Source organism: Myxine glutinosa, chromosome 9, assembly GCF_964187855.1.
Source record: "Myxine glutinosa chromosome 9, kmMyxGlut1.1, whole genome shotgun sequence".
In the NCBI taxonomy this organism is placed as follows: Eukaryota; Metazoa; Chordata; class Myxini; order Myxiniformes; family Myxinidae; genus Myxine; species Myxine glutinosa.
In genome coordinates this window covers 29843550-29860366 of record NC_136269.1, presented here as the reverse complement: position 1 = coordinate 29860366, position 16817 = coordinate 29843550, and the positions used below count along the sequence as shown (strand labels likewise).

The following is a 16817-nucleotide window of genomic DNA, read 5'->3' as shown; positions in this document are numbered from 1 at the left end:
GATAAATTGGTGGGGGGAAAAAATGATGTCATCAGTCACGTGGTTCGGCCGCCATATTTGTTTTAACACAGCCTTAAAAATACAGCTAAAAACCACTAAAAATACAGCCACTAAAAATTATTCCTTATTCCAAAATATTCCTTATTCCAAAATTATTCCAAAAACCACTAAAAACACGTCCTAGCGAGGGTCTGCAGGTGTTATAATGCTGGTGCGGAAGCCAAAAAGTCACACATTGTTGTGGAATGTGCAGAAATCTATTTAAATAAATAATTGTCTATCTTTTGTCATTTTCATGTGCAGTTATTCGCTGGGCAGAGGAAACAGCCAGTCCTCATACCTGCATATGCAACAGGGCTGGTGAGTAAAAATAAATAAATATACATACATACATACATACATACATACATACATACATACATACATATATACACAAAACCAAGTTGATGTGCAAGAGAGACGCCAGAGAAATATCTTTTAACTTGCACAGTACACGTTAATATATAGCATTTTAATATGGTGATTTTAAAGAACAAGTATAGTCTGCCTTTTGCAAGAAGATGATAGATGTGTGGTGTGCGCATAAATGGTTCTAGATGGTCTAAAGTGTACATTCCAAGAATAGTTAGTGTCTAAAGGGTCAAAAGGGTCAAACACTCAATCATGTAAAAAGTGTCCAAAGAGGTGTAAAGTTCTAAATGGTAAAGGATCCAAGCTCTCTAATCTGTCTGAAGGGTGTAAGTTGTCAAAATGGTGTTAAGATACAACAACAACAACATGCATTTTAAAGGCCATTTTCCCTGCTAGAGCGGGGGTTAGCCTTGCGGTCCCCATGACAATCTTCTCCATTTTGCCCTATTTTCTGCATCTCTCCTTGTTAACCCCCTTGCCCGCATTTCTTCTTCCACCATCTTTAGCCAAGTCTTTCTCGGTCTTCCCCGTCCTCTGCTTCCTTCTACATTCATTTCCACCACTCTTCTCAACCAGTCACTTTCATCCTTCCTCAACACATGACCAAACCATCTCAACCTGTTCCTCTTCACAGCATCAATCACAGGCTCTATTCCCATCATCTTTCGCAATTCATCATTTGTCTTCCTCTCTCTCAACGATACTCCGCACATCCGTCGAACCATTCGCATTTCCACCCTTTCCAACCTTCGTTGCTGCTCTACGTTCATTACCCATGTCTCGCTCCCATAAATCATAACACTTCTCACACATGCAGCATACACCTTTCCCTTCAGCTTCAACGACACTCCCCTCATCAGCACGCCACTCAGTTCCCGAAACTTCTTCCATGCACATCTCACTCGAGCAACCGTTGCCGAGTCTGATCCACCTTCTCCATTCAGCATGTCTCCGAGGTAGCAAAATGTTTCCACACCTTCCAGCTTCACGCCGTCTCCAAGATCCAACTCAACATTTCCTCCATCTGCAGCTCCCTCTGTGCACATCTTACATTTGAATGTAGCTGCCACACTGGTTAATGACCCTCTCAGACCACTACATTTTTGATGAACCCACTCAGCGCACATTGTACATTGAATGGAGTTCACTCCGACACCCTTCCTACACACAGCACAGGGCTACTTCCCAGTTCTTTCCACCTCACCACATGCTTTACCACTTGCCATCACCTTCGTCTTTCCGATATTCACCTTCAGACCTTTTGTCTCCATACATTCCTTCCACGTGTTCATCTTTTCCTTCAGTCCATCCATACTTTCCGCAATCATCACCAGATCATCTGCATACAACAACTCCCACTGTAAACCCTCCTTTATGTTCTGAGCCAGCACCTCCATCACAGCTACAAATAGTAGTGGACTTAGTACCGACCCCTGATGCACTCCCACCTTCACCTCAAACTCACCACTGTTCCCGTCCTTCGTCCTTACAGCTGTGCGCGCTCTTTTGTACATTGCCATCACTACTCTGATCAACCATTCCTCCACTCCTAACTTCCTCAATGCCCATGTCAATACTTTGCGTGGTACCCTATGGAATGCTTTCTCCAGATCAACAAACCCAAGAAACAACTTCTTCCTCTTCTCCATGTACTTCTCCTGCAACTGCCTCACAATGAAAAGCACGTCTGTCCTTCCTCTTCCTGGCATGAATCCAAACTGCATTTCGTCGATCTTCACTTTCTTCCTTATCCTCCTCTCCAACACCCTTTCCAATACCTTCATTCCATGCTCCAATAACTTTATCGCTCGGTACGAGCCACACTCCAGAGGGTCACCTTTCCCCTTGTATAGAGGGACGAGGGTACTCAGTTCCCAATCCACTGGAATGCGGCCTTCTTCACCACCAGATTACAGATCTCTGTCATTCTCTTCACACCCCAACTTCCTGCTGCCTTCAACATATCTCCCACAACTCCCGTCGGCCCTCCCGCTTTTCTACCCTTCATTGCTTTTATCGCTTCCTCAACTTCCTTCTCAGTTATCTTCTCTGCCGGTCCTAAAACTGGGTTACTCTCTATGTTGCCATCCCATTCATTCTCTGTATTCAACAGCATTTCCATATATCTTTTCCATCTTCCTTTAATTCCATCTGGGTCGACAACGATTTGTCCCACTTCATCCTTCAAGCAACTCACCCCCATCACATCACACCTCTCTTTCGCTATCTGCTTTGCAATCCTGAATACTGCTTTCTGACCCTCTTCCGAATCCAAGCGTTCTCCGAACATTTTCCTGCATGCCTCCTGCACCTTTGCTACCTCTTTCTTTGCAGCCTTCCTGGCTGCCTTATAACTTTCATGCTCTGCTGTTTCTGCTCCCGTACCCTTCGCCTTCTGCCACTCCTTGAACTTCTTCCTCTTCTTGTCAATCCTCTTTCCAACTTCATCATCCCACCACCATGTTTCCGAGTGCCTCGGTGGTCCTTTTGTCCATCCACATACCTCACCAACAGCTCCCAACAGACTAGCTTTCATCGACATCCAACCACTTTCAAGCTCAACCACATCATCCTCGACCCTACTCAGCCTCTCTTTTGATGCCTCCCTTACTGTCACCTCTTTCAACCTCCACACCTTCATTCTCGGTTGGTACTTCACCCGCCGAGCTCTCCTCGCACCTTTCACCCTTATGTCGCAGACAACCAAGTGGTGCTGTGAAACAGCCTCCTCCCCCGGGATCACCTTTGTGTCCCGGAGGTGCCCCCTATCTCGCCTACGCACCATCAGGTAGTCAACGGTTGTCGTCGACCCACCTGACGTGTATGTAACAAGCTTATTATCCTCTTTCTGGAACTGAGTATTACAAATCAACAAATCAGCTCCATCAGCAAACTCCAAAATCCTTTCACCTTCTCCATTTCTCACACCATATCCGTAACCCCCATGAACTCCGTCAAAACCATCCATACTCCTTCACACGTGTCCATTTAGGTCTCCTCCTACCACAACAACTTCCTCATCTTTCACGTTTTCCATCAGCTTCTCTATCGCACACCAGAACTTGTCCTTTTCTTCATCACTTCGACCAACCTGCGGAGCATATCCCGAGATGACGTTCACCAAGAGCTTTCCAATCATCATTTTCACCATCATCAACCTATCACTCACTCTCGTCACACTCACCACACTGTCTACAAACTCCTCAGAAAACAGGACACCAACACCATTCACGCCCTCTAGGCACCCTTGCCACACAAACTTGTATTTCTGTCCCTGCCTACCCTTCACCATTCTCACACCACTTCCCTTCCATCTTGTCTCTTGCACACAACATATGTCCACTCTTCTTCTGACCAATACTTCCACCACTTCTCCTGATCTCCCTGTCATTGTCCCTATATTCCATGTCCCAAACCTCAGAAACCGATCTCCACTTCGGGCTGTACCCTGCCCATATGTACTTGTAATTGTCATGGTTCCCTTTTTGAGGCAATGTTTTTATGGCCGGATGCCCTTCCTGACGCCAACCCTCTTAGTCGTCTTTTACGACATGCAGGGATACGGTGTACCTATTCTTATCCAGGGTACACACCGGGAAACGTTTAAAACATGGAAATTCTGGGGGGTGGGGGGGGGGGCGGCGTCAAGGGAAAGATAAAATGAAAATAAACCCCTTCAGCCGGCACTTAGCTTGGCGCCCCAAAGAGTACTTTCAGGAGCTTGGCGGCTGTTGAAACTGGGGTAGCCACTCATGCGGGAAGTGGTCCAAAATGGCGGTGTAGAACACCGTGCGTCGAAGACACAACAAGCGTGAGGCGAGCAGATTAGATGGCCTCCTTTCGATTCTCTACCGTCAAGTCCAATGCGGCCTTCAGCTTCCAAGAACCCAGCAGTTGTCCAAAACCTCGTGTGGGGAAATGTGGTATCTGTCCATCTTGTCCACCGTCCACACGCGGCTCCAAACTCCGGCGCGAGGAAGCCCTCCGTCCGCCCGCATGCTTCGCCAGGCCCCGATGCTTTATACGACTTGCTTTATACGCATTGTTAAAAGTAAATAATGACATGTTTTCTTTCACAATCTTGCGAGATTTCCAGAACTCCTCGGCGTGAAGGGAAAGATAAAATGAAAATAAACCCCTTCAGCCGGCACTTAGCTTGGTGTCCCAAAGAGTACTTTCAGGAGCTTGGCGGCTGTTGAAACTGGGGTAGCCACTCATGCGGGAAGTGGTCCAAAATGGCGGTGTCGAACACCGCGCGTCGAAGACACAACAAGCGTGAGGCGAGCAGATTAGACGGCCTCCTTTCGATTCGCTACCGTCAAGCCCAATGCGGCCTTCAGCTTCCAAGAGCCCAGCAGTTGTCCAAAACCTCGTGTGGGTTAATCGAGATCAACGTTCGTATCTTTCCGGAGCCGTACAATTCCTGGAATTAACGTTTTGGAGCATCCAATGACCGTGCTCTCAGTCTGTGGTGAGAAGGAAGCAAGGCCGCGTCGCGAGCTCCGTAGTTTCAGTGTGCCCGAGGACGACGACGAGCCGGAGGATATCAATGTATAAAGGGACTTAAGGGCTATAAAAGGTATAAAGTGTGAAGGAATGTAAAAGTGTGAAGTGTTGAAAGGATATTTAGGGTAAAAAGGGTTTCAAGGGTCTTCTGGGTCTTAAAGGGTCTTACAAGGTCTTACAGGATTGAGGGGTCTAAAGGCTGTTAGGGGTCTGGAGGTGCTTCAGTGTCTCCAGGGTTTTTGGGATCATAAGAGGGTGTTGGAGGTCTTTAAGGTCTTGATAGTCTTCTGGTTATTTGGGGCCTTCTGGGTCTTTGGGCTCTTTGAGGTCTTGAGGGTCTTTGTGGTGTAAAGGGTCTTTGGGTTATTTGGTGTTTTGGGGGTAGTAAAGGGGTTTTGGAGGTCTTTGAGGTTTTATGGGTCTTAATAGTCTTAAAAGGGTCCACATTCAGTCAACATTCTGGGGAAATGTAATCTCTCCTGTGGCGCTCAACCTCACCAAAGGTGGGCGCTATTCAAACGAACTGCAACAGTGAGGAAGTACTGTATACCCCATCATTTTCCCCGGGGATTTCCCGCGGCCAAAGGAGCTGCTAAAACCTGGCCGGTACAACCTTTTACCTCTGACAAATTTAGTCCAAATCCACCTAGAGGTGTAAGAATGTACAGGTAACACACACACACACATTTACAGTTATATATTTTCTCCCTTTAACAGGGTATGCTCGAACCCACAAAGGGGCTACAGCAGCCGATGTCGGCAGCCGAAAAGATAGCAAGTATTGCGCAGGCCTCGAGATTGTCTGAGCATAGTGAGCAGGATGTCACGACGGAGCAAACTCAGGTTAGTATTACAGTGCATCTAACAATGCAATAATTGCACCAGTATGTGTCAAGTTGTCAATAATTGATTTGTCGTACTTGCGTAGGATGGTGCAGTGGCTGCGCAATTTGACTGGAATGGAAGTGGTTTAACAAACCCTTTGGATGGTAGGTGACACAACACGTAGACTCAAACAATTATATAAGATGGATCCTAGATGGTGTACTTGCCTATGAGCCTGGTTTTGATTCCCAGGCCAAATTTTTGCCGGGGCGTTCATCAGTGGGTACCGTGCTTTGGAGGGGTGACCCCTGTGCTGGCATTCGACAAAGATCCCATGTACCCTTTCAAAAAGGTTCAGCCATTACGTGCTGGCACCCTTGCCAAATTCCACATTGGCCTTCACTGTACCTGGTCTATGTTCTGATAAGATCTGCTCGGCTAAAACCAAAAAACGTATAAATAGCTCAAGTGCCAATAATTCACAAAGGCACCAATTATAAAGCTAAAGCCTTAAGGGAAATGCAAAGTAATAATGCATTGAGTGGATGGCTCTTGGTTTTATTGTACCGATGGAAACGACCACCAAATATTGATGAAATTGCACTCCAGGGAAATCTTGGGATTACAACAAATCGATCTTCTGAGAGGGGCTGTGCATGAATAGGAGATGCAGATATTCATTACCGTATTCAAGAAGAATGCGTAAATGGCGCAAACTCTGTGGGCTGCACCGGATTTGAACGGGACTAGTTTATAATAAAAACCTGTAGATATTGAGGAAGCCGACACGATGCTCTTCTTCTTTTTCCTACCGATTACGATGCCTCATTTGCGTTTCCGTTATACATTATTTTGTACGTCTTATTATTATGTACGTACATTACGTACGTACATTATTCTGTACGTTATACATTACGTCATAGTCCCTGGTGTTGGGCTAGCGGCGGCTAGGGTGTCGGCTTAGGATCCTAGGATCCTGGGTTCGAATCCCGGTCGATCGCTGAATTAACGCCAGGGGGGTTGACTCAGCCTGTCATCCTTCCGAGGTCGGCTAATTGAGTACCAGTTCACTGGTAATTCCCTGGTTGTCGTTAAAGGCGGCAAAAAGGGTTGGCGTCAGGAAGGGCATCCGGCCGTAAAACATTGCTTCAAAAAGGGGACCAAAAAACAACAACAACCACGGTTCCCGAAAAAGGCCAACCCCCGCTTTGCGGGGAAAAATGGCCTCTAAAGGTGGTTATTTTTTTTAATATATATTATTTTGTACGTCTCCTCTCTTGAAGAAGGCTGGCAGTTTTGTCTGAATGCTACAAATATACTGTTTTTTCGCACCCGATGATTGACGAGAGTAAAGGGGGAGCAAAAAGGTACAGCTTGACTCGTGCCGTGGGATTTTATTTTGATTCTTTCCAGCTTGAAAGAGAGAAATCTATCCAAGGCGATTTCACCATTACAAGGGTTATCAGGACATCTTGGAAGGATTAGGATTCAATTTTTATTTATTTATTTTTTTAGTACTAAATCTCAGCTCATGGAAGAGCGAGCTGATTGGATGCAAACAGGTAATGTACTGACTGAGGCTGCACATGGATGCAACAACCAAAGTGGAGTAGAGGGTGGAATCTGCAAGATGATTGGTTTAGGTTGGGTTAACAGGGATAAAAAAAAAAAATTTCCAGCAGTGATGGGGTATGGCATGACGTTTGTATTCCACCTGCTTGATGCCCTGGAAGGAAGATTTCAATTGAATAGCCTCAGGTGGGCCGTTTCACATACAGGTGGAAAAAAACAAAGAGGGAGACCAAAAGAGTGGACGTGGTAAGACGGTATTTTTGGTTAACCAGGAGGGGGCTGTTTTAACTAGTAGTTGTTTAACTTGGAATGACAGAGGCAACCCCAGTCTGTGGCTAGGTTTTAAGGCCAGCTTTGCTATATGGTCGGTTCAGGAGAAGTCGTGGATGATGGTGAGGCCGCCAAGTTGGAGAGTCCAATTGTTCGAATGAAATTGGGTTTTTTTGGTCCTGATGCTTCGGTAAAGCAGAAAAACCAATCGTAGTTGAGTTTTAGTGGTGATCTTGCATAGAAAATGTACCTATCTCTTATTTTTCCAAAAATATCTGGGTATTCCTGTCCAAGAGCCTGACCTTTATTTTGTAAATATCTGCATGGGTAGCAGACTTGAATAGACCAGAGGGCACGCTACCACTCTACCCCAAATTTTACCCTGCGGCGCTTATCTAGAGGCCGTAGATGGTAGTTTGTGATTCTTCTTGTTTTTTGGGCGGGGGGTTGTATTTTTTTTTTGTATACAAGATCGAGGCTCGTGTAAGAGCTAACACATTAGTCACAAAAAACATAAACGGACACATAAAACATATAATAAAGGGAGCAGGAGACAATATGGGGAGAGAGAGGGAAGCACACAAGCACACAAGTACAACAGTCGAGAACAGGGACATCAGGAGATCTGTGGGAGGGATAGGGCTTGGGGGAAGGGGGACAGGGGAAGAGGGGGGGGGGGGGAGGGGGAGAGGTATAAAACAAATGTACACATCGACATTTATCATCATCGACAAATGGACATTTATACATCGATGAAGATTCGTTAAGGAATTTCTGAATTACTTGAATTGAACATTAATTAGCATTTTGAAACGGATACGTTTGTCGACCCAGGAGGTGAACGCTGTGCTTTTGTGTTTTTTTTTGGGCTGGTCCATCTTTGCTTGCATCACTCTGATAATCCAACCTGATCTCCATGCAATAACACTTTTGGGTTTTCCTTTTTAATCAGATACCCTGTAACTCATACACATCTTATGGTTGATTATACAGCTTACCTGAAATAGTCCGTGGGCTGAGTAGGGTTTACATGCACCCCCCCCCCCCCCCCCCCCACAACTTAACTTCCCGGGTATGTCCATGTACCCCCCATCTTAAGGGTTAGGATAGGAAAAACCATGTTAACAGAAAAAAAACTCATTCCCTCATAGTTTGACCTCTGATGACCTCATTAGTGATCTAATTTGCATATAACACATATCATTGTAAAGAGTGTCCCAGGACAAACATTTTGAGGGGTCATATGCAACCATAGGATGACTAGGTAAAACGTTATGGCCATTTGAATTTCGCCTACCCCTAATTTTCGGAAATCACTGACAGGGGGGGGTAACATCAAAATATGCGTGGGAGGTACCTTGGGAATGTGTTTTTTTTTCTGTTAACATGGTTTTTCCTAACCCCTAGGGTGGGGGGTACATGGACATACCCGGGAAGTTAAGTTGTGGGGGGGGGGGGGGAGGGGGTGCATGTAAACCCTACTCAGCCCACGGACTAAAACGTTTGTTTCTTTGATGTTGCATGTATCATTCTAATGCTGCTATTTTTTTTGCCAATGGCTGCTCCAGTCAGTGTGTCTGAGTTTGTTGGTATATCAAGTTTTGGGATTAGGATTTATCTGGTCTTTGTTTCTTCCTATCTCTACTACCTTCCCTTCCCTGTAACTTGCCTGCCTGGAATTTACCACAATTCTCTAACTCTGCATGACTCATTCCCCGACCCATGGCCTAGTCAACGGGGCTTCCAGCATTCTGAACCTCGATTTCTTTGGGCCTGTGGATGAAACCACAAACTCTACGCAAACCACCTCCATGCCAGGTCAGCTTTGGTCCATCCGAAGGCATTTTTATCATTATTTTTGGTGTTTAGGACCTTTGTTCAGAAACTTACCTGGCCCTTTTGTTGTATCCTGCTGCTGTCCAAGCTGTAAAACTTTAAACTTCACTTCAGCATGAGCAACGATGATGCGACGGCCACACCAACACACTTCTCTGTTTTATAATCGATCATATTAATGCTGAGGAGATGATTACCAATGCTCTTCAATCACCTTGCATGAGGGTATTGTGTTTTTTTGGGGGTTTTTTTGGAACTTTCTTTTCTTTAGCTTACTTAACCAAAGTATGGTTTTGTGGTTACAGGAGTGGACCCAGAGCTTTATGAATTGACCAGGCCCACGGCACCCAGCACGATGAGTCGGGTCACAGACGCCTTTGCCCGGCTCATGTCCACCGCTGACACCACAATCACACGGTTATACTTGATTAATTCTCGCGTCGACCCTCCTCTTGTCGTTTCCGTTGGTCCCCTGGACCCTCTTTCTTCTTTCTCCTCCTTTTTTTGTTTTGTTGGCATCTTTTATTACTTGAGCGATGGCAGCAAGAAATTCGCTTGGATATTGATTGCAATAGCTAATCTTCTTCATTCCAGCACATGGCTACGGGTAGCATCATTTACTGGGGATGTAGCTGTGCTACTGATGCAGTGCCCCCTGTAGGTTAGAGCAAGAATTTGGAATTTGGCCAGGGTGCTGGCAATAGCTCGCTGACTCTTTGTGAATGACACTATGGCTGATCAACAGCTGAATATTTTCTGTTGATGCGAAACCCTTCTCTCACAACCTTTTGCTCTTTAAATTGGGAGTTCTGCAATTTCACCCTTTTATCTGACATTAAAAAAGGCTGTGCTATTAGAGCATACCTAATTACCTAGATGTTAAATTGAACAAAGTACAACGCTGGTAGAGTTATTTTATTATGGTGATATGGCATGTTTTACGAGAAGCAGGCCGCTTGTATACAGTGCCTTCAGAAAGTATTCACACCCCTGACTTTTTCACATTGTTGCAGCATGAATTTAAAATGGATAAGAGATTTTTTTTTTGTCACTGGTCTACACATAATACCCCATAATGTCAAAGTGGGGTTTTTTTTTTTTTAGGAATTCTTTCAAAATAATTTGAATGAAATGAATGAATGATCGTTTTAAGGCCATTTTCCCCCGCTAGAGCAGGGGTTAGCCTTGCAGGCCCCATGACAATCATGGTTCCCTGTTTCGGGGAATATTTTTATGGCCAGATGCCCTTCCTGACGCCAACCCTTAGTCCTGACGCCAACTATTCTAAATCGGTGTACACACGGGATCATTCATCCCAGCAAGCTGGTACTCAATTTTCCGACCTCGGAAGGATGCCGGGCTGAGTCAACCCCCCTGGCGTTAATTCAGCGATCAACGGGGATTCGATATGGTATTAAACGAGGTATAAAACACATGGACACTGCTAGGATTTCCAGGAAAGAAGTCTGTATTTCAAAAAAGTGTATCTGGGGTGAATTAACGGGTGTAAAAGAGATCAAAGTTTTGGATGGGGGAAGATAAGAGATGGTTGTGAACAGCTGTTTTAAAGACCTGGATGGAGGAGTGGGATTGAAGAGAGTAAGGGAGTTTGTTCCAGATGCGGGAGTAAAGAGGAATGAAGGAGTGAAAGTGAGCAGAGAGTCTTGATTTTGGCAGTTTCACCATAAGAGGGTTGCTGGCAGATCTTGTGTAACCTGCAGGAATATTTGGGGGACAGAGCACAGATAGAGCTGGACCGGATAGGAGTCGGTAGAAGACAGAAAGACCACCTACCTGCCTGCGGTGAAAGGCCCTCACAATCAGCTTCATCACGGGAGATTCCAATGATTCTAAAAGCTTTGGTTTCAACGACGTGAAGCCGAGCTGGGTGTGAGGCAGGAGCACCAGCCCAGAGGGGAGAGCAGTATTCCATTGAGCTGCGGATGAAAGCCTTGTATGTGGTGAGGAGCTCAGGTGTGCCAAGGAAATACTTCATACGACGGAGGATGCCCAGTCGGCGACTGGCTTTGGAGGCCAGCTTGGAAATGTGGTTTTCCCAAGAAAGATCATGGCAGATAGTTAGACCCAAAAGCTTGAGCGACAGAACTTCTTGGAGAGGATTGTTGAGAAAGTAGATGGGAGGGTTGTCCAGTCGGTCCTTTCGGAGAGACATTGTAAGAGTGTGAGATTTGTCAGGATTGAAAGACATGTTCCACTTGTTTGACCAGTCTGTGATTTTGTCCAGGTCTGCAGAGAGTGAGGAGGCTGCAGACTGCCGATCTGAGGGATGAGGAATGGAGTGGCAGAGAGTGGAGTCATCAGCAAAGAGATAGAGAGGATTTTCCAGAGAGTTGGAGAGATCATTGATGAAGACCAGAAATAGCACAGGGCCCAGAACACTGCCTTGGGGAACTCCATCCTGAAAAGGAAGGAGAGATGAGAGAATTCCATTCAGGGCCACACGTTGCCTACGACCAGAGAGGAAGTCCGTAAGCCATGAGTGGAGATTTCCATGGATACCATAGGAGGAGAGTTTGGTGAGCAGAGCTGGGTGCCAGACCATATCGAAGGCACGTGATATGTCAAGTGAGACAGCTCTGATTTCCTGTTTGGCATTGAGGACCTCCATCCATTGTGGAAACAGCAGAAGCAACATGTCCAGAGTAGAATGACCTGGTCTGAATCCAAATTGATGATCAGAGATCAAGCCATTGGAGAAGAGGAAGGATTTGATATCCGAAGCAATGATGGATTCCATGACCTTGCTGATATTTGGGAGCATGCTGATTGGTCTGTAGTTGCAAGGACCTGTTTTTGCACCTTTTTGTGTAAAGCGGTAATGTTGGCTGATTTCCAAGCAGATGGCAGATGACCTTGAGCAAAAGAGAGGGTGAAGAGAACAGAGAGAGGGTGAGATAGAGCGGCAGAGCAGGATTTTAGGACCCTTGGGCTTATGCCGCCTTGGGCTGATGCCGTTCTTCCTCGCATTCAACTCATATCGTCTTGAAAAAGAACAGTACTTGAGCAAATCTGCAAGGAAGAATGGGAGAAACTCCCCTAATCCAGATGTGTAAAGCTGATAGACATACCCAAGAAATTTCAAAGCTGTAATCGCTGTTAAAAGCGATTTGGTTCTTTAGTGGTTCTTTTTCCGTTTCCGGTCCGGTCGTGAGAGGACGCTGGCGTCACTTGCTCGCCGCTTCTCTGACTGGACCATTGTCCGTATCTTGCTTTCCTGGTGGTCGTGGCGGATTTTTGGCCATTGAGTCTGCCCTCTGCACGGTCCCGGCTCTGCTCTGCTGCTCCTGGCTTCACCTGCTCGGCTCCTTCGCTGTTTCCTCGGGCTCACTCTCGTGGGTTGTGCCCATTGTTTGCAGCGGCGGTGGTGGCGGTTTGCCGCCGTGATCTTGATTAGCGGCGGCGGTCGTTTGCCGCTGCATTTGCCGCTTTGCCTCCTCAACCTTGGCCTCGTGCTCGTCTCTTCGCTCCTGTCTGCCCTCTGCATGGTCCCGGCTCTGCTCCTGGCTTCACCTGCTCGGCTCCTTCGCTGTTTCCTCGGGCCCACTCCCGTGGGTTGTGACGATTGTTTCGCCTCCTCACCCTTGGCCTCGTGCTCGTCCCTTCGCTCCTGCTGGCATGGCTCTGCGGTACTCTGCCGCAAGGCTTCTCCTGCTTAAAACCCGCTCCACCCCATCATGCATCTCGGCAATCAAATGGAATGGACTCCTGCGTCGACCCAGGTACATTCACCGTGGCTCCGGTCGTAAGTTTGTTTATTTACAATCAGGTCACTCCATCCCCATCCTCTGGTCGGCTCAGCGCACTCCCACTCATCGTCCCAACACACCTGGTCACAACAACGCACAAAATCGCACCTCCTGTCTGCGAACCCTGGCCAAATCACCTGGATTCATACCCGCCGTACAAAACAACATCAAGCTCACCCTGTTCAATACCCGGTCCCTCAACAACAAATGCCTCATCCTGAACGACTACATCCTGGAAAATAAACTGGACTTTCTCTGTCTCACTGAGACCTGGCAACAACCACTGGACTACTACACACTCAACCTCACCACACCCAATGGATATTCTTACATCAATAAACCACGCTCGGAGGGCCGAGGTGGTGGAATTGCCGTTATTCACCGACAAGACATCAAGACCAACCTCATCTCCATCTCATCTGCTCCATCATTTGAACACCTGGCTTTTAAACTCTCTGGTCACACACAGTCAGTCATGGCTGTTGTCTACCGCCCTCCTAAACCACACCCATCATTCCTGTCTGACTTCTCCTACTTTCTGACCCAGCTATGTTTCCTCTCCCCCTCAATCCTCCTCCTTGGTGATTTCAATATCCACATGGACTCCACTGACTCCACGCTAACCACTGACTTCACTGATTTACTCACCTGCTTTAACCTCACTCAACATGTCAACTTTCCTACCCATAACCGTGGTCACATTTTGGACCTTGTCTGCTCTACTGGACTAATTTTGCACCATCTCTCTGGCTCCGACCTCACTCTCTCTGACCACCTAGCCATCACTCTGACCATCAACATCCCCACCCCAGCACCAAGGCATTATCGCACTATCAACTTCCGTAAGCTAAACGCTCTTTCACCTACCTCATTCTCATCGACCCTCTCTGAAAAAATGTCCACTTCTCCCTTCGTTGACCTCCACACCCCTTCTGACCTCACTGACTACTACAACCACACTCTCTCCTCCTGCCTTGACCAACTTGCACCTATAAAAACCAAAACAGTTTCTTTCACCCATTCTGCTCCCTGGTTTACCCCTGAACTCCGCCTGATGAAAACTCGTGCTCGCCAACTTGAAAGACTCCGCAATAAAACAGGTCTCACAGTTCACTCCCAGGCCTACAAGGACCACATACAACACTATAAAGATGCCCTCTCCCGCGCCCGCTCCGCCTACTACTCTCAAATTATCCACTCTGGCTCCGGAAACCCAAAAGCACTCTTCTCTACAATAAACAAACTCCTCAGCCCCCTGAACACCACCACCCAGTCATTCACAATAGACAACTGCATCTCCTTCCTTTCATTCTTCCAACGCAAAATTGAAAACATCTACAACAGCTTGACCACCGCCGCACCCGCTCCCCCTCAAACCACCTGCCCCCCCTTATCATGCCATCCCCTGTCTCAATTCTCCCCAGTCTCCCCTACTGACCTCTCTGAACTCCTTATCGGAATGAAAACTGCCACCTGCACTCTTGACCCCATCCCCTCCAGCTTTGTCAAGGCCTCCCTTCCTGCTCTCTCTCCACTTATCATTGCAACAATAAACTCCTCCCTGTCTACAGGCATCGTCCCACCATCCCTCAAAATTGCTGCTGTTACCCCCATTCTGAAAAAACCTGGACTAAACCCTGACACCCTAAATAACTTCAGACCCATCTCCAACCTACCCTTTCTGTCAAAGGTTTTGGAACGCGCTGTAGCCACTCAACTCAAACATCACCTCTCTGCCAATAACCTGTATGAAACATTCCAATCCGGATTCCGCTCCAACCACAGTACTGAAACTGCTCTCCTCAAAATCACCAACGACCTTCTCCTCTCCTCTGACGCTGGCAACCTCAACATTCTCATCCTCCTCGACCTCAGCGCCGCCTTTGACACCATCGATCACACCATCCTCCTCACCCGACTTGAAACCACCTTTAACATTACCGGCACTGCCCTCTCTTGGATTAAATCATACCTCTCTGACAGACGTCAGTTCATCTCCATCAATAACTGCAAATCCCCCACTGCTCCCCTCCCCCAAGGTGTCCCCCAAGGTTCAGTTCTTGGCCCCCTCCTCTTCATCCTTTACCTGTCCCCCCTCGGTCACTTAATCCGCCGTCATGGTCTCCAATTCCACTGCTTCGCCGATGACATCCAGCTTTTCATCTCCACCAAGTCCATCTCCACCGCCACCCACTCTATCCTGACAAACTGCATCACTGAAATAAAATCCTGGCTTCAAATCAACTTCCTCAAACTTAACTGTGATAAATCTGAAATAATCATCATTGGCCCAAAAACGCTCACCAAGTCCACCCATAACTTTGCCCTCAACATCGACGGTTTCCCAGTATCCACCTCTCCTCACATCCGGAATCTTGGCATCATCTTTGACCAAACCCTCTCCTTCGACAAATACACTAAACAGATCACAAAGACAGCCTTCTTTCACCTGAAAAACATCGCCCGTCTCCGTCCATCCCTCTCCTCCGTGGCTGCAGAAACCCTCATCCACGCCTTCATCACTTCCCGTCTGGACTACTGCAATAGCCTCCTTTATGGTTCACCCTCAACAATCACCAATAAACTCCAATACATTCAGAACTCCGCTGCCCGTCTACTCACCCATTCCCGGACCCGTGACCACATCACCCCCGTCCTTTACAAGCTTCACTGGCTCCCCATCTCCCAGAGAATCCAGTACAAAATCCTCCTCTTGACCTACAAAGCCCTCCATAACCTGGCCCCATCCTACCTGGCTGACCTCCTCTCCAGACACACTCCCACCCGCAACCTCCGCTCTGCTGGTACCAACCTCCTGACCCCCCCCATCCGGACCAAATTTAGATCCTGGGGGGACAGGGCCTTCTCCATCGCTGCTCCCACCCTCTGGAACTCGCTACCTCACACCATCAGAATCTCCTCCTCACTCACCACATTCAAAACATCACTCAAGACCCACCTGTTCAACACTGCATTCAGCATTTAACCCCTGACTATCTCCTCTCCTTCTCCCTCCTTTGTGCTTTGAATATTTCCCTATTGATTCTTCTTTTTTTGCAATTGTTTTTATGTTTTGCTATGCATTATGTTTTGCACTCTGTCAAAGCGTCTTTGGGCTTCCTGAAAAGCGCTATATAAAATAAATGCATTATTATTATTATTATTATAAAAGCGCTTCTACAAAGTATTGACTCGGGCTTGAATACTTATGTAAATTCGATACTTCTGTAATTCATTTTTAATTGATTTGTAAAAAATTCTAAAAGAAATTCCATTTTGACATAATGGGGTACTTATTATGTGTGGATCAGTGACAAAAAAAATCTCAATTTAATCCAAGGCTTTAACACAACAAAATGTGAAAAAAGGTCAAGGGGTGTGAATACTTTCTGAAGGTACTGCATCCTGCTTGGACAGACAAACAAGGGTGAAAACATGATCCCCGTCCACCTTTGGTGGTTTCGGTAAAAAACGAATTTCTCCACAAATTGAATTTGATTGTTCCTCTTCACTTCATTTTTACAACCTGGTTGTTCGTCACATTTAACCATCAAAAATGAATAATTTGAGGACTTTTACATAAGGTATCAGTAAAAGCGGTTTCAAAAGAAATTGCAATCGCACGTTATT

General features: G+C 46.6%; 1 protein-coding gene across 4 annotated transcripts in view; it reads left to right on the top strand.

Annotated features, from left to right (window-relative positions):
• AFTPH (aftiphilin) overlaps nt 1-16817 on the top strand; it is a 100646-nt gene that overhangs the window by 67560 nt on the left and 16269 nt on the right. For 2 of the 4 annotated variants that reach the window (XM_078784250.1, XM_068129363.2), the window contains exons 5-8: nt 304-360; nt 5635-5760; nt 5846-5906; nt 9726-9837. In XM_078784250.1, coding sequence (XP_078640376.1) covers nt 304-360; nt 5635-5760; nt 5846-5906; nt 9726-9837 — 356 coding nt within the window. Of the gene's footprint in view, nt 1-303; nt 361-5634; nt 5761-5845; nt 5907-9315; nt 9403-9725; nt 9838-16817 lie in introns of all 4 variants that reach the window. The other 2 variants (XM_078784249.1, XM_068129364.2) reach the window with 2 other exon arrangements.